Raw genomic sequence first — 19,419 nt, forward strand, 5'->3', positions numbered from 1 at the left:
GCCTCAGTCTCCTCACCTGTGAAGTGGGGATGATAAATCCCATTTCTGTCCAACAATGGATCCAACCACAGCTCTGGAGCAGGGCACAGAGGCCAGGGATGCGTCTGGGGGCCTCGGCGACCTCAGGAGATGCGCCTTGCGGAATGGGGCTCCCAATGCTCCACCTTTAGGCCCAGGAGGGTTTGTTTCCCACCCCCACACCTTGTCATTCCCCAAGGGATCCCCTCCCCTGTAACTCCTGACCCCACCCCCAACAAGGCAGGGCTGCACTGAGTGACAGCCGCCCGCTATGCGCACTCCCTGGGTAACTGCTCATCTTGGCTGCACAGAGGCCACAGCTGGGTTGCCATGGCAACCAGCTGGGCTGCAGCATGGATGGACAAGGATGTGTCCGTGTCTGTGGGTCGGTGGGGTGTGTGTGTGTGTGTGTGTGTGTGAGCAGGGGAACCAGGCAGAGAGGCCCCCAGGCCCACACAGGACCTGGCTGGGGTCCAGGACGGAGGTCTGTAGTGGCTGGGGCCGGGTGTGTACCTCTGCTTCCCCAAATCTCCTGCGGGCCTTGGCTGCTCTAGTCGGCTCCAGCTGTACAAATTAGCAGGCCCTGTGCCGAGCAGGTTAAGAGCCTGTGCTGAGGGGCGTGGCCCCGAATGCAGAGCCCAGCCCTGCTCTCCTGACTGTGCGGTGGGCGGGTCTTACACAGGCAGTGGGGCCTCCACTTCCTCATCTGTTACAGGGTAAGAAAGCACCTGCACCCCCCGTATCCTCCCCTGCACATCCTCCACAAGGAGCAGGCCGGAGCTCCAGTGCCGCCGGCGCAGGGGGCGGGCAGGGCGGGGTGGATCACCTGATCACCGTGGTCATCGGCAGCCCCCAGACAGACTGGCCCACCCAGCCTCGGGTCCATGGCCCAGGGCAGCAAGCGCATGGGTGGTCTGGGTAGCTGCGGCCCTTTTAAGTCCAGTGTCGTCCTTTTAAGTCCAGGGTCGTGAGGAAGAGGAGGGTCTCCCGCCGCCCCGCTGGAGGCTGGCAGAAGTTTCCCAAGTGGGCAGGGGTCCTGACTCCGCCGGTTGGCCATCTAGGGCTGATCTGTGGCAGCAACCCTACGCCTGCCTCCTCTCCCTGCCGCCCTGCCTGGGGGCTGACTTAGCTGCACCAGGAGCGAGAAAATGGGAACAGCTCCAGGTGGGCGGCCGGGGCTCCTGCGTGGACGGGCAGAGCACTGTGCGCCTGCGCCAAGCTGGAGGGGCCGGGGCTGGGGGTCTTCTTCTGGACGGAGATGGGCGTCACGCAGCGTGTCCTCATCCAAGCCAGGAAGGGGCTGGCTCCGGGGCGGGGGGGGGGTGTCTCTAAGGGCCCATGTGGCTGTTCAGGATTTTTCCAGCTCCTCCCTGAGGCCTGGCCTGCTCAGATGGCCACAGAGCAGCCGCCAATCAGAGGGACATCTCCAGTGACCCAGGGCAGGGCATCTGGGAGCAACTGGGGAGCAGGGCTGTGTCACGTGGCCACGGCGGGGTCTTGAACAGCCCTGGAGGGCACTGCAGAGCGGGAAGACAGGCGTCATCAGGGCCGCTACTCAGGCTCCCCATTCCCGTGGCAGCTGAAGGGCGTGCCCCGGGGTCCAGCCCCGACTCTGGCTCCCAGCCCCACGGCCTCAGCAAGCCAGCTCCTCTTTGCAAGCCTGTCTTCTTGGGTAAAGCAAGGGTCTCCATAGCAACCTCCCTGGTTGATGCTCCGTAAGGACTGAGACGTCCCCGTGGAGCTGGGCTGACCCCATGCCACTCGTGGGGCCTCCTGGGGCCTCTGGTTGCCTGGTCAGATAAGCAGCACCAGAGTTGGGTGCAGGGGGCAGCCAACCAGCATTCTGGCCTTGGACGTGGGTCGGTACCTCTCTCCTCCACCCCGCCGCCCCATCCAGCATTTAGAGAACCTCACATAAGAGACGAGACATGACAAGACGTCTTACCGAGGTGAAGGCCAAAGGGTCTCAAGCAGAGCCCAGCCTGGCCACTCACTGGCTGCCCAGTCCTGCCGGGTCTCCTGACCTCACCGGGCTCCCCAGAGGGCCAGCCTGGTTCGGCCTATCTTGGTGGAACCCTAAACACCTCACTGCTGCCCCCTGCTGGGAAAGCTACTCTGTGGCTCGCCCTTTAAGGAGGAGACCGGGCACAAAGGACCAGCAGGGAGCAAGCCCTGTGCAGCAGCCCCCAGGGGAGCCAGCCAGGAGCTTTTCTGCTGTGAGCAACTGACTGTCTCCCCAGGCATTCTCTGTCCTCCGGAACACCAGGGGTGTGAGCCGGTTCCCTGTGGAGCAGCCTGAGGGTCACTCCCGGGGGTGGGGGGTGGGGAGGGTGGGCCTTTCAAAGGGGATGGGAGCCCTTCAGAGGCAGTAAACTGGGGTGTGTCACATCTGGGACCTTCAAGTCAAGACACAGCTGGGTTCAAGTCCAGGCTCAGCCACTTAGCGCCATGTGACGTGGACACTGAAGTTCCCTTTGCACACTGACAGCCTGGAGATCGTAGCTACCCAATGAGGAGATGCTGAGTGCCAGACGCACGATGGGCCTCAGCCAGCCAGTAAACAGGAAGCACTTAATAAACGATCGCCACTATTGCCTTCTTAGCGGGAAGGGCCTTTAGAACTCGTCCAAGTAATTTTTTTTTTTTTTTTTATCAGTGGAAGCTTTTCTTCAAATGAAGTCTACCACCAACTCCATCAATTTCAGCAGATATAGAGGTACGGTGGGGGAGGCCCACCCTGAGCATACTCCAAAGTTCAAGTTCAAAGTCCCCACCTCATCTGAACAGCAACCTTCCCACAGCCCCTCCCTGCCTGCCCGGGCCCTGCGCCCACCTCCAGCTTCTGCTTGGTGTTGGCCCCCAGCAGATCACGGACGTCCTCATTGTAGATTTCCAGGTAGGAGGCCCGGACCAGGAACTTGGTGTTCTCCGCACACTGTCAGGGTGGGGAGGAGAGGCCTCTGAGCCCCAAGCCCACCTGCTGCCAGGCCTGACCTGGCCTGGGCCCTCTGCAGCCGGGGGGCGTGGGAGACACCACGGGGAGAGGAGTCCCCACCTCTGCATCACCCTGATCGCCCTGCCCACGGCTCAGTGGGACCCCAGCCCTCTCCAAACTGCATAATCTCCATCCTGCTATTTGTGCGGCTGATGGTATGTCCACGTGCTCATGGGAACGAGAAAGGTCCTCCCTGTGGCTTGGAGCGAGAACCCCAGGCCACAGGTGAGGCCTGGAACAAGCCCTGGCTCTGGGCCGCTCGCTCGCAGGCCCTGCTCTGTGGGCCTCTCTGCATGCTGCCACGGGCAACGCTCACCTGGGACGAATTCAGAGTCTGAGCCCGGCCCTCCCTGTGGTGGACATGGGGCCGTCGGTTACCCCTGCGTCTGTCTCAGGGTTCAGCGACGTAATTAGAGTTTCCCACAGGCTTGGTCATAGCAATTGCACAATCACAGGAGAAGCTCGGAGAGTCACAACCCAGTGCTCAGGTGGCCGTATCACGTGAAACACCACCTGCTTGTTAAGAACCAAAGCAGGGCCGGCACTGTGGCTTAGCAGGTTAACCCTCCACCTGCAGCGCCAGCTTCCCAGGTTCAAATCCTGGCTCCTCCACTTCCCATCCAGCTCCCTGCTCATGCGCCTGGGAAAGCAGTGGAAGATGGCCCAAGGGTTTGGGCCCCTGCACGTGTGTGAGACCTGGAAGAAGCTCCTGGCTCCTGGCTTCAGCTTGTCCCAGTGTTGTGACCATTTTGGGAGGAAATCAGTAGATGGAAAACCTCTTTCTCTCTGTAACTCTGCCTTTCAAATAAATAAATCTTTAAAAAAAAAAAAAAAAAAGGCCGGCACCGTGGCTCAACAGGCTAATCCTCCGCCTAGCGGCGCCAGCACACCGGGTTCTAGTCCCGGTTGGGGCGCTGGATTCTGTCCCGGTTGCCCCTCTTCCAGGCCAGCTCTCTGCTGTGGCCTGGGAGTGCAGTGGAGGATGGCCCAAGTCCTTGGGCCCTGCACCCCATGGGAGACCAGGAGAAGCACCTGGCTCCTGCCTTCGGATCAGCGCGGTGCGCCGGCCACAGCAGCCATTGGAGGGTGAACCAACGGCAAAGGAAGACCTTTCTCTCTGTCTCTCTCTCTCTCTCGCCGTCCACTCTGCCTGTCAAAATAAATAAATTAAAAAAAAAAAAAAAAAAAGAGCCAAAGCGGCCGGGAAAATCATGGAATGGGCCTCAGAATGCTCTCAGGGCGGAGTTCCTCTTCGCCCACCGTTTCAGAAACCAGCGCCGGCCCCCAAAGGCCCGCACCAAGTCCAGGCTGAGCTCTGCGTCCCACGACCCCTGCCACAGGGCAGAAGCGCCGGGAGGGCCCCCGGCACTGCCCCCCGCCCCCTCCCCCACCCCCGGCTGTACCTGCACACTCTCAAACACGTGTTCAAACGCCCTGGGGATGATGCCTCTCTGGGAGGGCGGCTCCGGCAGGCCCTGCATGGTGAACGACTTCCCGCTGCCCGTCTGGCCGTAGGCGAAGATGGTGCCGTTGTAGCCCTCCGTGACGCCCTGCGTGGGGGGAATCAAACCCGGGGCTCAGGGGAGGCCGAGGCGAGCGGCACTGCTTCCTAACCCAGACTCGGGGCCATCCCTGCTCTCCCACATGACAGCACCGGGCACGGGCAACGAGTGGAGATTCAGGAGACATCTGAGGGGCCAGCGCTGTGGAGCAGCCAGAAAAGCCGCTGCCTGCGGTGCCCGTTCGAGTCCCGGCTGCTCGACTTCCAGTCCAGCTCCTTGCTAACGAGCCTGGGAAAGCAGTGGAACATGGCCAAGTCCCTGGGTCCCTGCACCCCTGTGGGAGACTTGGAGGAAGCTCCGGCTCCTGGCTTCAGCCCAGCCCAGCTCTGGCTGTTGAGGCCATCTGGAGAGTGAACCAGCAGATGGAAGACCTCTCTGTCTCTCTCGCCCTCTGTCTCTCTGCCTTCCGAGTAAATAACTCTTTAAATAAAAGATTATTTAAAATTTATTTAAGATTTATTTGAAAGACAGAGATATACAGACATAGAAGGAGAAGCAGAGAGAGAGAGAGGGAGAGAGAGAGAGAGGGAGAGAGGTCTTCCCTTCCATCTGCTGGTTCACTCCCCAGTTGGCCACAACAGCCAGAGCTGCGCCGATCTGAAGAAGGAGCCAGGAGCTTCTTCTGGGTCTCCCACGTGGGTGCAGGGGCCCAAGGACTTGGGCCATCCTCCACTGCTTTCCCAGGCCATAGCAGAGAGCTAGATGGGAAGTGGAGCAGCCGTGACTGGAACCGGTGCCCATATGGGATGCTGGCACTGCAGGCAGCAGCTTTACCCACCATGCCACAGCACCGGCCTCATAAATAAATATTTTTAAAAAAAAAGAGCATCTGAGGGGCTGCCGCGTAGCTCAGTGGGTTCAAGTCCCAGCTGCTCCACTTCTGATCCCGCTCCCTGCTAATGTGCCTGGCCCAGCCCCAGCCGTTTTGACCATCTGAGGAGTGAATCAGCAGATGTTAGATCTCTGTGTCTGTCACTCTGCCTTTCAAATAAACAAAACAAATGTGAAAAACAAAAAAGCAGGCAAGCATTTGGGTTCTGCCCTCCAGGGGTTCACTGGGGAAGGAGAGCTAAGAGCCTGCATGGGGAGGCGCAGCCCCTGGGGTTTGCATCCCCTCTCCGCCCTTCGCTGTGTCTTCCTTGGGCTCACCGAGCCTCAGTCTGCACATCTTTAGTCAAGGGCAGAAACAGCTCCTCCTGCTAAGGCTGCTGGAGACCACGTGGGAGTTACTCTGCATCAGCACCCGAGTGAGGGCGTACATAGGCGCTCCTTCAGTGTCCCCCAGCAACTTGGCGACAGGGCATGGGAGGGGCTGTGATGGGGGGACCAGGATGGCGGGGCGAGAACTTGGCAGAGCCCCTGGGGGACAATGATCAGGGAGAACAGGGGGAGCTGGAAGGGCGGCAGGAAGCAGGCGGCGTCCCAGGCCGAGGGGACAGTTGAGCAAAGACAGAGGGGTGAGAAGGGAAGAGCAGGTGGAGCTGGGGGGAGGGGCAGGAGGCAAGGCTGGCCGGGAAGATGGGGGCAAACCGGGGACCACTTCTGCAGCCACCCGTCACTCATCCGTGCACTCATTCCCCCACGGGCTCGGAGCATTCTCCTCTGGCAGGCACCGTGCTCTGGCTGGGGACATCCCTGTGACCAAGGCAGACACGGTCCCTGCCCTCAGGGCTCATGAGGTCACAAATTCTAGAACTTCCTACGAGAGGGGAGCACCTTGCGTCAGAACATGGACCTGGAGACGTGCTGCCAGGACCCGCAGGACACCTCGGCTGGTCCTGCTGCACAGGCCCCCGCTGTGGACATGGCAGGGCGTGGCCGCCCCGGAAGTGCCCGTGCGGGAAGGTGGGGGCCACCACACAGAAAAGGATGAGCACGCAGCCCTGTCTGCGGGTCACCAGAGGGCAGTGGCACTGTGTCCCCTGGCAGCGGCAGGGAGACCACCCACCCGGGGGAGCGGGCTGTGAGTCTCTGACCCGCGCAGCGAGAACAGGGGCACTGGAAGCCCGGGAGCAACGTGTGGCAGACACTCAGCTCGGGGACCATGGGTCACCCAAACACGGGGAAGGGACCCCATGGACAAAGAAAGCCAGGTGCACTGTCCACCCAGGTGGCCACCGGCTCTCAGGGGTGCCCTGTGCGACTGACGAACTGAATTTATTTTCTTTCAATTAAAACCTAGACAGTATAACATGGTCTTGTATTAATCACAACTTTATATTTTTCTGTCTAATTTTTTTAATGCTTATTTATTTGACTTAGCTGGAAGGCACAAAGGGAAAGGGAGACAGACAGACAGACCGATGAGTTCCCATCCACTGGCTCAATCCGCAAACATCCACAACAGCCAGGCTCCAGGAGCTTAACGCAGGTGGCAGGGACCCAACCACTTGAGCCATCAGCTGCTGCCCCCCAGGACGCACATTAGCAGGGAGCTGGAACTGGAGTGGAGCCAGCACTCGAACCCAGGCCCTCTGACATGGGACGCGCCTGTCAAACGGCTTCTGAACTACTATGCCAGACACCCCCTCTGTTTCAATTGTTGAAATTTTAGCATCCAAACTGATGCAAATAAGCATAAAATGCACACTGGATATTGGAGACACCGTATCAAGATAGAATGTAAAAGACTTCATTAATAGTTATTACATAATTATAATACCTGTTATATCTTACGGAAATAACATGCTGATAATATTAGCTCAAATAAAACATATCTATTTCCTTTTACTTTGCAAAATGCAGCTACTTGTAAAACAGATAAGCTACGGATGAGGCTCGCGTGGCACCCGTACCAGAAGGCTCGGCTCGAGAGCTGTGCCATGCATTGTGGTAGCCACTAGTCACGTGCTGTTAGCTAAGTTTGGCCCAGTGAAAGTTAAAAATTCAAGTGAAATGAAAATTCAGAGGTCAGGCATTGTTGCGCAGCAGGTCAAGCCTCTGCCTGCAGCATTGGTATCCCATATTCCAGCACCGGTTCAAGTCCCAGCTGCTCCACTTCCAATCCAACTCCCTGCTAACGCGGCCTGGGAAGGCAGCAGAAGATGGCCAAGTCCTTGGGCCCCTGCCACCTATGGGGGAGACCCAGGTGGAGCTTCAGACTCCTGGCATCGGCCTGGCCCAGTCCTGGACTGGCAGTTGTGGCCATTTGTGGAGTGAACCAGAGAACAGAAGACCTCTCTCTTTCTCTGTTGCTGTGCTTTTTAAATAAATAAATAAATCTTTCAAAACATTAAAATCCAGGTCCTCAGTGGCACCAGCCTCATCTCACTTGTCCCACGTGGCTCGCGGCTGCCCCATGGGACAGTGCAGCCACTGAATGTGTCCATGGTCACAGAAGGTCCTGTAGCACAGCGCAGCTCCCGAGCTCAGTGCAAACAACTTTACTCGCACTTCTCAGGTGAAGGGGGATTTCAGAAAGTCTCTGCCATCAGCTGACCCCTCCAGACCCCCGGGGGACAAGCACACACACGGAGCAGGTCTGCCACTGGCCCCGTGTCCCCCCACCCACCCCTGCCGTAGCTCCCTGCGCCGCTAGGGACGGAACAGATTCCGTGAGCAGCCTCAGCACGTCTCCAGGCTGTGTGAAGGCTGGAAGTGCAGTAGTTTGTTCTAAGTGAGATTGGACTAGCAGGACAGGCAGGGGTGGGGCGTGGAGGGGAGGAGCTCAGGGCAGGGCGGCCCCAGGACGAGGAGGTCAGGAAGGATTTAAAGGAGGGAAGAAGAAAGTGAGCGAGGAGAAGGGGACGGAGCACTTGGGGCTTCAGACAGCGCGACCTGAAGGGAGGGTTCTAGGGTCCCCAGCCCCTGGCAGGAGCCCCGCATGGCCCCGCCCCTTTGATGCTGCTGTTCCTGGCTCAGAGCCAGCCTGAGCTGTGGTCTGCATGCGGCCAGATGGAGCTCTGGGAGTCGTGACCGTCCACGGCTCTCCAGCCCTCGGTTTCCTCCTCAGGAGAGACGGCTCCAGCCCCTCGGAAGCTCAGAGGCTGCTCGCTCTACCTGGTCTCTACCCTTTCTTCCGCCTCTCATCCTTCAGGTCCCAGCTTGTATCTCCCCTCTTCCAGGAAGTCCTCCCTGCTCTTCTCCCCTGCCCCTATTCCCGGACACTGAAGCCCAGGTTTGGGAGCACCCTATGATGCTGAAGGCCGCCAGGTTTCCCCCACCGACTCATCACCCAGGATCTCAGCTATTAGCTTAGCTGCTCCTCCCTGGACCACGAGCTTGCTAAGGACAGAGACCCTGAGCCCTTTACCAAGGCACCCAGCATGCACCCCTAGGATGGGCCCTGGAGTGGAGATGCTATTTAGTCGTGTCACTAGTTGAATGAATGATGAGCGTCAGGTGGCACGTGAGGCTCTGGTCACCCATGGCAGGTGTCCAACAGGCTCCCAAGTACCTGCCGGACTCAGAAGAGAAGGAAGAGCTGGAGGGGACCTGGCGGGGCTGTCACCGTGTCCCCATCTCCCTTTCTGAGCTGGGGCTCCCGCGGGCCCTGACCAACGAGCTGGCCCAGGGCACTCTTCCTGGATGAGGAGGGGTCCAGGCCCCCAGCCCGTCAGCAAGGCTGAAGCCCCGGAGGAGGCAAAGCCGAGGAAAACCAGTATCTTCAGTTCTGCCCGGGGTCAGCCCCGGAAGGAGGGAGCCGGGGAGGAGCCAGGCCGGGTGGCTGACCGCTTCAGGGAGGCCGGCTTGGACTCAGCAGGATGGCCAAGCCAAGGAACCGCGGTGGAAGGGGCTGCTTTGGGCAGACTGGACTGCCGGTGTAGCCGCACCAGGGACAGCTCGGCCTCCACTCTGGCGGACTTCAAGGACCCGGTGGGAGACAAGGGCAGGGTCAGGTCCAGTCTGGGAGTGGAGTCTGGCAGAAGACAACCTGGCCATTCTCAGCCTCTGGGGGCAGCTGCCCCTCATCCCCTGGGCAGTGACCCCAGGCTAGCTCCTGGCCACTGGGGAGCTCTGTCAACCCACTTAGGGGCCGGACTGACTCTCGGCTGAAGGCTTGGGTCAGCAAGGCAGCTGCTCTTGGGCGGTCACTGGCCTGTCCCACGGTCAGACGTGCTTTGGAAACGCTGGGCGAAGTCACACTGGTTTCTTCTCTACAGGACTTCACAGAACCTTGCACACCCTAGCCTGCCCCGAGCGGCTTCAAATGAGGGGGGCAAGAGTGCGGCACCTCTGAAGGGCTCCTTCTCTTTGCCGAACCACCCATGACATCTCACCCCAGCAGCGACTCGCCAGCCCGAGGGAGGTGTCAAGGGACGGAGTCAGGGGCCCAGTATGGAGGAGCCAGCATCCCATATCAGAGCGCTGGTTCGAGTCCTGGCTGCTCCGCTTTCCATCAGCATCCTGCCGATGCGCCTGGGAAAGCAGCAGAAGATGGCCCACGTGCTTGAGCCCCTGCCACCTGCGTGGGAGACCTGGATGGAGTTTCAGTCGCCTGGGCCCTGGCCCAAATGTCGCGGCCATTTGGGGAGTGAACCATCTCCCCCTAACCCCTCTCTGATGATCTTTTGGAAGACGACAGAGCCCTTGGCCAGGAGGCAGGAGGTGTAGTTCGGGCCCCACCTCTGCCAGAAACCCGGAGGGACCTCGGCCGGGTTCCCCGCCCCGCTTCCCGGTCTCCCGGGCTGAGATGCTAGTGCCTTCCCTGTGAAGACCCGAAGTGAGGAGCTGTCGCTGCGCACACACCGAGGGGGAAGGGGGCTGGACCACGGCTGAGGGTCTCCGTCCCTCCCGGAACGAGGCGGGGCGGTGCCGTCTGCGCAGCGGCAGGGCCCCCTGAGACCCCGGCACCGGCCACAGTGTCCCGGGAGGGACGTGAGTGAGGGCCAGCGTGGCCCTAGACGCGACGGGCCCGGCGCGCTGGACAGAGTCTCCGGGCCGGCCTGCCGCTGTCCGCCTGCACCGGGGCGCCGCCAGGGACCCTCACCTCCACCAGCGGGTAGGCGATCTCGTTGTAGATCTGCTCGGTGACGTGGTCCGTGTGGTAGGCGCCGTCGAAGGTGAACTGCTTGGGGGGCTCGGCGGCGGCGCCCGGGTTCTGGATGAAGCACTGGCCGCGCGCGCAGTCCATCGTCACCACGGGCTGGCAGCTGAGCTCCCGCTCGCGCTGATTCATCGGGCGGCAGCGCACCACCACCTTCACCGCCTCCGAGGCCATGGCGCCGCGGCCCGTGCCCGGGGGCGGGGCCAGAGCCGGCGGGGGGCGGGGCCGCGCGGCGCGGGCGGGGCCTCGGCGGGAGGGGCGGGGCCTCGGCGGGCCCCTCTGGGGGCGCCCCCGGGACAGTCGCGGGACCCGAGCCCGCGCCGCCGCTGCCTCCAGCGCCCGGGCTCGCCCGTGCCTGAGGCTGGGCCCCGGCGGGGAAGTGGGGGATCCGCGCTGCAGGCGCCGCCGCAGGACCCGAGCCCCGGAGCCGCCCGCCCGCTCGCGCGTGCACGCCACCGCGGCGTTCGCGGTTGCCGGGCAACCCCCGTGGCGTCACAGGGGGCGCAGCGTTCTCGGCGCCAGCGGTTCCCCCCGCCCCGGGCCGGGGTCTCCACGGCCGTCTGTGGGCTCGGGTCTCCGCAGAGGACCAGCAGCTCTCCCGAGGCTGCCCCCGCCAAGACAGGGACCCCAGGCTCCACCCCGAGTTCGAGGGGCTGGAGACCTCCCGAGCCGGGCGACCTCTGCCCCCAGCCCCAGCCCCTGGACGGAGCCCGGCTTCCTCTGCTGCCGGAACCTTTGGGCCGGAGAGGCGGCCTGGCCTGTCCCTCAAGCTCCGCCCAAGCACCCCCAGCCAGAGGGCCGCTCCACGCCACCTCCTCTGGGCTCCCCCGGCAGGGAAACACTGAAATCCGCGCCATGCAGAGCCAGCCCTCCTGCAGCCCCCAGCTGAGCGGAGAGACTCGCCCTGGGGGGACAAAGACCCCCCAGAAACGCAAGCATCATTACGAGGTGGAGACGCTTTGGGACTCCCTGCAAAGGGAAGCTCACATTCTAGGGCAAGGGGCAGGCAGCCTAAGAGTGGGCCCCAAATACCGTGGTTAAGGATGAATCAGGCAGAGGGGACGAGGTGGACAAGGGGACCTGTCCAGGCTGTGCAAAGGCCCTGTGGCATGTGGTAGGAGCAGAAAGCAAGCCCATGGTGCCAGGGCATAAGGCCCTGAGTCTTGTTCCTACAGTAACTAGCCACTCAAGGTCTCAAGTGGCTGCACATGGCTGGATCCCACCTCCCTACCCAGTCCCTTCAGGAGATCTGAGCCCAACCGAAGCCAAACAGGACAAAGGCCCCCCCTTCTTGAAGAGAAAGGCTGCACTACACAGTTGGAAGGAATGGGTTTTATTGCGTCCACACTGGGGCGACCCAAGTGGTGGTGGTTGGGACACAAACACACACACACACAGCCGTGCTCCATTGTTAAGACACTAACAAGCTGGCATCCATGGGCCAAAAGCCTTGCCCAAGTGTAACCTGTGACCAGCAGGAGCTGGCCGAAGTCTGTCCGAGCTTTGGGGAAGGCAGCTCCCTTCCGTGTGTTCAGCGCTCCCCGAGCCCTTGCTGGCGTGGAACACTGACAGTGAACCCAGCCCCCCGTTACCAGGGCTTCGGGGCACATGGGGCTGGGGGCTCCCACCCAGGGAGGGGACCGGTTCAGTGGCGATGCCTGGAACACCAGTCCCAATGTCCCACTCCCATTCGGCACAAATCAGGACAGTGTCTCCGACTTAAAGAGCCCCGGGGGACCGCCTCCTCTCCTTCGAGACAGGCCAGGGCACCTGTCTTGCAAGAAAGCCACAGCCGAGGTCCTGTCCTGGTGCGGCTGCGCGCGGGCACCTCTGCCTTCCAGGACTCGCACACCTGTTATGTCCCAGCGCGGCGGGGCCCCACCTCGGGGACAGATATCCGGAGCAGTAACTGCGCCTGCACACTCACGACTGCCCGTCGAGCTTACTCAGAAGAGGTGGGGGCGCCCTAGATCTGCCATCAGGGCCATTGCCTGCAGCCCCACCTGGGTCTCCCCATGCCCGCTGAGGCCTCGGCGCCTCTGGCAGGCCACCTCTGCATGGACGCCTCTGCTCTGACCCCGCGGGCCACGGGCGGTGCCGTGTCGGAGGACACACCAGCCACAGAGAAACTGTGGCCTGCAGATCCTGGCCGGCACCTCCCAGACAGTGGGGGGAGCTGGGGTGGGAGACCTCACTCTCCCTCACCTGGCCAGAGCTCTCTGGAAACCCCCCCGTCGGGGCCCCCGGCCCCCTTGGTGGGCTCCTCTGCCAGGAGGCAAGTGGGAGCCCGGATGTGACAAGTTGGCAAAGTCACCAGGGAAAGCCTGAAGCCCGGAGCTCTGCCACATCTCCGGGGATCTCGCAGGACAGAAGACTGGCCCAAGGGCACGGCGCGGGGTGGGGCAGGCAGGAGCCAAGGCGAGAGGCGGCGCCGTGCCCGCGCGCGTTCTCCTAGCCCAGGCCCTGCAGTTCCGCCTCGGACTTGGCGTGGCCCAGGGGCCGGAGAGTCCGAGGCGGCCCGGAGTCCTGCTCCTCGTAGGTGGGGTTCAGGCGGCCCATGCCCAGGGGGCAGAAGAGGCTGCGCTTGGCGCCGGCGCGGTTCTCCACCAGGGCCTCCAGGCTGGGGAAGTCTGCTGGCAGCCGCTGAGGGAGGAGGGGGCTTCAGTTCCTGCGCCCCTCCCCATGGTGCGCCAGGCACCAGCCACCTCCTTCTGGGGGCACCTGCCTGCCACAGAGCCGCACGCCACTTCCCCGCTCTCCCCTGCCTGCCCGGAAGTAAGGGCACAGGCGTCCAAAGCCTCCCACCCCGCCGGGAGCCTCAGGGGCCGGGCAGGCCTAGGCGAGCTTAGGGGAGCCCCTGCCCCCTCTGAATCCAAATCTTCTTCTGCTACCCACTGGCTAGGGTGTGGGAAGCCAAGACTTTGAAAAGCCAGGATTCCCATAGCAACGTGAGGTGTCACTCAGGCCCAGCCCTATCAGAGGGACCCTCCGGGAGCTCCCTCTGGGGCAGGGACCCTCAGTGACCAGGGCTGAGGAGGAAGGGGGAGGGGCGGGGCCAGCCAATGGGTACCCGGTGAAGGTGAGGGAAGGCCCGGCTCTCACCTCCAGGCAGTAGCGGCCCAGGGGGTTGCGGAAGACCTGGTGGGGCACCACGCCGCACTGCGTGCGCACGGACAGGCACCACTGGCCGCTGGCGCCCGGCTCCGGCCACAGCAGGAAGGCCCCGAGCACGTCTCTCCGCAGCAGGGCCAGGGCACAGGTCCTGGGGGACACAGGGCGCAGGCTGAGGGCAGCATCCACCTCTGGAGCGGCCTCAGGGGAGCGCCCCCGGGCAGTGACGGCCCTCAGCCTGGCGCCCTGCGGTGAACGCCCCTCCTGGCTGAGAGCCTCAGGACCCCAGCAGGAGAGAGGGGACAGAGCTGAAGGGACCGGAGCCCTGTGGCAGGCCAGGGGCTGAGCGCCTTCCCGGAGTCACCTCACTCGGTCCCCCCGCAGCCCCGCCACCAAGGTCCTCTCTTTACCCCCGTTTCTCACTTCAGAATACTGAGACCCGGGTGGCCAGAGGCCCCCGAGGGTGGGGGAGCTCTGCCCATGCACAGGGACCGGCACCGTCAGGGCGGGGTCAGAGCACAGCCCCTTACTCTGCCCCCACCAAGGACCCGAGCCCCTCCCACCTGGAGATGCCAGCAAAGGCCCAGATGTTCTCCGTCAGGCTGCCCTCGCTCTCCACCAGGCACGCGGGGCCCCCAGGACCCCGGGGCCACGCCTCCCATGCGGCGGGAACTGCGGAGACCACCCAGGGTCAGAGGGAAAGTGGCCAAGCCCTCCCAGGCCACCCCGTCCTCCACGCGGGCCCCCTCGTGTCAGGGGGTACCCTGGCCGAGCGGCCCCTCCCCACCCCACAGGCATACCCGGCCATGCTTAGAGCCCATACACAGCCACGTGGCACCTGTGCAAGCCCCAGACACAGAGTGGAATGCACACACACACCTGGACACAGGGGCTTCCACACACAGGCATCCGCTTGGGGGGCAGCCACGACCCTGTGCATCAGCCTGGCGCCCACCCACGGTGATGGACAGCAGGTGCACCCGGGCGACTCACAGGCCTCCCGCGCCGAGAGCTGCAGCTGAGCCTCGTAGGTGCAGCCCCGGTAGGCCCCCGAGCGGATCACCTTGCTGCGAATGGCTTTCTTGCGGACCAGCGTGGGTGAGCAGTAGGGGTTCCCCAGGCGGGCATGGCGGGCGCCCCCTCGGCCCTCCGACTCCAGCAGCTCCTTCTAGGGCACCAAGGGGGGCCCGCAGGCGGGCAGACTCAGGCCCAGCCACGTGAGGCGAGGCAAGGCCTCTCCCACTGACAGCCAGGCCCCTCTGTGAGCCCCCAGCCCTCCCCCGGCTCCCTAGCCGGGGCGCTGCCTACCCCACTGCCCACTGGCCCCTCTGCTGGCAGCCGCCGGAAGGAGACCAAGGCGTGGACGTTCTGTGACAGCTGATCCCGGCCGAAGGGCTCCCGTGCCAGGGCAGGTGGGCCCCCCAGGGGCTTCGGGGGCACATCCGCAGTGGGTGCTGGGCAGGGCTCAGGCTGGGCCCTCTCCTCGGGGTGCTGCAGGAGGTAAGCGAGCTGGAAGGAGCGGCAGAGCAGCAGGTACAGGATGTGGACCTGGGAGGGGACAGGTGGATTAGTGGCACGGGTGTCCTGGGGAGCTCAAGCACCGGCCCGCTCGCCGTGGTGCACGCCGCCCCTCGGGCCAGGAATGCCCGGCCTCATTCTTCCTGGGAAATCTCCTAGTCAGCCTTCAAAACCCCACTGCTAGTCTCCCCTGCCAGCTTCCTGTATTCGCTCGGCAAGCACTGAGCACCAACCTTGGGCCAGGCATCAGGACGGCCGCAGAGGCGGTAACCCTGGGCTAAGGCACTGCGCCGCCCCCACACACCGCGTGTCCCACCCTCACCCGGTGCAGAGCCCTTCAGAGGGCGCTCAGAGCCTGGCCCTGCTGCCAGTCCTGGCTCTGTCACTCAGGAGCGGCTGGGTGACCCCGGCAGCCTGTGGCCTTCTCCGTGCCCCGGTTTCCTCAGCCCCATCTCAGGGCCACAGAAAGCTCCCAGCACAGGCCCGGGGCTTGCATATTGTACGGCACCGTGCAAGACACTCCACACGGTGCCAGCACACCGCACGACCAGGCACCACGTCCCAGCCACGCCAGCACAGCACGGGAGCCAGCACGGGGCTGGACACGCGGCGTCAGTGCTGGGGCAGCCTGCTGACCTCCCGTCTCCCAGGGCCCTGCTGCTGGGGCTCCGACTTCTTCAGTCTCCCTGCCTGCACCTGCCCCTGTGCAACACCAAGCCTGGAACAGTTCGAGACCCGGACTGGCCTCTGCTCTCCAAGAACTCAAGCGTCTGTCATGAGACAGACAGAGTGACAGAGCGTGGTTCAGGTCCGGGGCTGCTGAGGGAGGGGCAGCCGCAGGCCGGGCAGATGGCGATTTGCCCAGATGAGAAGGCAGGGGGAGACCACGCCGAGCAAAGAGCAGGAGCAATCTCGAGGCGAGAGGCCAGGTCTCCACCTGCAGGCCCCGGGGACCGCCGAGGCCACTGGCTTCTCTCTGGGGTCCTCTGTGGGCAGAGCCAGTGGGGTGAGGAGCGCGTGCCCGGAGGGGGTGCAGGCCAGCCCGGCCAAGCCCCAGAGGCCTCTGTCCCTGGATGTCCGGCACATCCCCCACTCCATCCTCAGCGGGACCCCTGCCTTGGGGCCCAGGCACCTCTCCGGGCTGGCTGCCCACGAAGAGGTGACAGAAGAGCTTGCTGGCCGGGCTCCGTGGGTTCCGTGCGACAAAGGCGAACTGGCAGTCAGCCGGGCACCAGGTGGAGTAGAGGATGCGCCTCAGGGCGTGGGCCATCAGGAGCACCTGGAGGCGGGGCCACGAGCCTCCATCAGGCTGGTCCCAGCCACCTCGGGCCCAGCCTGGGCTGCAATCCTCTCTCCTGCCAGGCCCACCTGGTCCTGGACCCCCAGCCCTCACATGGCCATGGACTTGGGATCCCCTTGCTCCCAGATGCCGGCCTGTGGGTCACAGACACAGGCGGCGGCGGCAGGCCCTGGGACTGCACGCCTGGCCTCTAGTTCAGGTCCCAGCTCTGCCATGCTCCCTCCACATGCCTTGCAGGAGTACGAGTGACACGGCGCAGGGCGGGGACAATGCTAGTCCATCTCACAGACAGTGACACCTGTGCAAGCGGCACAGGAGCTGATGCCTGGCTCTGGGACACCACACACCCAGGCCTTAGGAGAGCGGATGCCTGCGGCCATGGGGGGCACAGTTAGGGTCCATCCTGTACCAGGAGGAGGGTGACACCTGTGCAAGTGGCACAGGAGCTGATGCCTGGCTCTGGGACACCACACGCCCGGGCCTTAGGAGAGCGGATGCCTGCGGCCAAGAGGGGCACAGTTAGGGTCCATCCTATACCCGGAGGAGGGTGAGCAGCATGGGCACCTCCAGCCCAAACCAGGCCCTTTCCCCCACCCCCCGCCCCCCACCCCCAAGCTCCTGGGCGGGCTGGTCCTGCTGCCTTTGAGGGCTGGGGCAGAACTTCCCTGAGTCCGCCCTGGCGTGGGCCCCAGAGGCTGGGCTGCAGGGAAGTGCTGGGGCTGGGCGGGGGGCCAGGCCAGGGGGAGGGGAGCCCCGGGGGGATGAGGCATCTGGGCCTGTGTAGCCCTCACCTGGCCCCCAAGTGCTCCTACCTCACCCTCCCCGCTGTAGATCTTCAGTCCCTGGAGGCTGAATTTCAGGATGACGGCCCGGCGGCGGGGGCAGTCCTGGGCAGAGAGAGCCGGCGGGGCAGGCATTACCTCCCAGGCCAGCCTCGGTGCCGCTCACCAGGGCCTGGTGGACCAAGGCCCACCACCCCTGGCCAGGGGTCCCCCTGGGAGCCATGGAAAGGTGGGTGGCTCCTGGCAGACAACACCCATCAGGACCACAGCTGGCCACGTTGTGACCATCTCCCCATCTCTGCTGCCGGTTGTTGAACGCAGCCCCGAGGAAGGGGGTTGTGGGCAGAAGGGACAGGGCTCCAGGAGCTGGGGAGGGGTCCTCATGGGGCTCCCTAGGAGCAGCTGACCCCAGGGCTCATTCCCCGCCTGGCAATCCAAGACCACGGCCCCCCACAGGGACGCACCCTCCCCAGCGCCAGCGCCTTCACCTTCAGGGTCCACAGCCGCTGCTGCACCAGCCACACGCTCTCCTGGGTGTCCAGGTCGTCCACGGGGAAGGAGCCCACGTACTGCTCGGCGGTGGGGTGGGAGGCGGGGGAGTCAGGCCCACAGCCCCTGACCACCCTTCTCCAAATCCAAAGCCTCCCCCCACCCCAGACACGTGCTGTGCTCAGCCAGGCAAGCTGCGGACGGTGGCAGAGCCTGCACCAGGAGCCCAGCGCTCTGCCCATCTCCCTGCGGGTCCCCTCCCTCACATACACACCCACACCCACACCCACTTCGGAGCCAGGGGCAAAGAAGGGAGACGGGAAGTAGCTCCTCCCATCCAGGGGCCACCCACGAGAGCACCCGGGCTGGGGCCGCCCCACCCACCTGGGCAAACTTGGTGATGCACCTGGGCCGGTACGGGGCAGGCCCGCAGTCAGAGGCCCTCCGGCCACCTGCCCCTGCCCTCTGCATGGCCCCGAGGGTGCCCAGCTTCAAGGTCCACAGGAAGCAAGGCTGCAGGAAGCAAGGGGCAAGGGTGGTTTCCGGACAGGCGAGCCGCAGCGCTTCCTGTCTGAGGCTGGCGAGCTCCTTCGCTCCTTTCACTCCATCTGATGATCCCTACAGAGCACCAGGCTCTGGGGACGTAGCCTTGAAGACACAGCGACTGCTCTGCCTGCCTTTGTCATGGGGACAAAGACACGGAACTAAACGCTGGGCACTGTGACAGGTGGAACGTGCCGGTACCCTGGGAGGGGGCGGGCTTTGGGCGAAGACCTGAAGATGGGGCTGCTCGCTCATTCGCTCATCAAACGCCAACCCCAGTAAGGTCAGAGCTGAATCGGACAGGGGTCCTGCTGCCGGGTGGTAGAAGTCAGGGTGCAGACTGGAACCAACGGGTGCAACGTGCCAGAGGGAAGGGACGGCAGCCTGGGGAGGCGCCAAGGGGGAGGGGTGCCAGCCACGGACACAGGCTGCAGAGGCGCCAAGGCAGGCGGGCAGCTGGGGCCGAGCCGACCAGATTCGATTTGGGATCAGTCTTAGGGGCCGGACTGGGGAATTCCAGCTCTGCCTGATGGGTAGTGGGGAGCCATAACAGGTTCCAGAGCAGGAGCAGCCCCTGGGGGTGACCACGAGCTAGGTGACCACAGCTTTGGCTGAGAGCCTGTTTCACAGGCCCCGGCTTATCTGCCCAGCCTGGCCCCAGCTCTCTCCAGAAATCCACTGCAGACCATAAAACCAGAACCAACCGAGAGTGCAGTGACGCGGCATCGGGGTAAGAAGGTGGACGGCGCCTGGGGGGCTGAGGAACGTGGCCCCCAGTCCCAGCCTTGCCCTTGGCCACTTGCTCCCTCAGCCTCCCCTGGGGCCGCCCCAGACACCCCCACAGGCCCAGAGCCTGCTGTCCAGGAGGGGCTCGGGGGGGGGAGCAGTTCCAACCGCGTCAGTCCCCCCTTGCCAAGGCCACGCCCACAGGTGACCGCCTGGTCCCGGAGGGCACGGCAGTGGGGGCCATAATTCAGCCAGGAGCGGACCTGAGTCCTGAGTGTGCCCCGCCTCTGCCTGCCCATGACCTTCCCTGCCAGGCTCGGCCTGGGAGGAGGCACCACCGTGATGCGTGGCTTCCACCGAGCAGCCAGCCAGGCACGCAGCAGCAGTCA

The 19,419-nt window shown here is 63.8% G+C and overlaps 2 protein-coding genes across 3 annotated transcripts in view; both read right to left on the reverse strand.

Moving 5' to 3' along the window:
* Positions 1-10,735, reverse strand: part of KIF17 (kinesin family member 17) — a 42,730-nt gene extending 31,995 nt beyond the window's left edge. For both annotated transcript variants that reach the window (XM_062190563.1, XM_062190560.1), the window contains exons 1-3: positions 10,505-10,735; positions 4,417-4,563; positions 2,852-2,953 (exon numbers count right to left, since the gene is read on the reverse strand). In XM_062190563.1, coding sequence (XP_062046547.1) covers positions 2,852-2,953; positions 4,417-4,563; positions 10,505-10,735 — 480 coding nt within the window. The remainder of the gene's footprint in view (positions 1-2,851; positions 2,954-4,416; positions 4,564-10,504) is intronic.
* A 2,277-nt stretch (positions 10,736-13,012) lies between these two features.
* On the reverse strand, positions 13,013-18,232 carry SH2D5 (SH2 domain containing 5). Its single transcript, XM_062193141.1, has 9 exons — positions 18,146-18,232; positions 17,761-17,841; positions 17,303-17,377; positions 16,323-16,469; positions 14,981-15,220; positions 14,666-14,840; positions 14,236-14,344; positions 13,664-13,823; positions 13,013-13,204 (listed from the first exon to the last, which is right to left on the reverse strand). Exons 1-9 carry the CDS (start codon positions 18,230-18,232, stop codon positions 13,013-13,015), a joined length of 1,266 nt encoding a protein of 421 aa, XP_062049125.1.
* Between the last annotated feature and the right edge of the window lie 1,187 nt (positions 18,233-19,419).

Source organism: Lepus europaeus, chromosome 5 (assembly GCF_033115175.1).
Source record: "Lepus europaeus isolate LE1 chromosome 5, mLepTim1.pri, whole genome shotgun sequence".
In the NCBI taxonomy this organism is placed as follows: domain Eukaryota; kingdom Metazoa; phylum Chordata; class Mammalia; order Lagomorpha; family Leporidae; genus Lepus; species Lepus europaeus.

Excerpts from the sequence above, each read along its gene's own strand:
- SH2D5 (XM_062193141.1), bottom strand. The coding sequence starts at position 18,232 with ATGCAGAGGGCAGGGGCAGGTGGCCGGAGGGCCTCTGACTGCGGGCCT. Across the intron at positions 17,842-18,145 it reads GCATCACCAAGTTTGCCCAG|TACGTGGGCTCCTTCCCCGT; the intron begins GTGGGTGGGGCG and ends ACCGCCGAGCAG. Across the intron at positions 14,345-14,665 it reads GCTCTCGGCGCGGGAGGCCT|TTCCCGCCGCATGGGAGGCG; the intron begins GTGAGTCGCCCG and ends TGGTCTCCGCAG.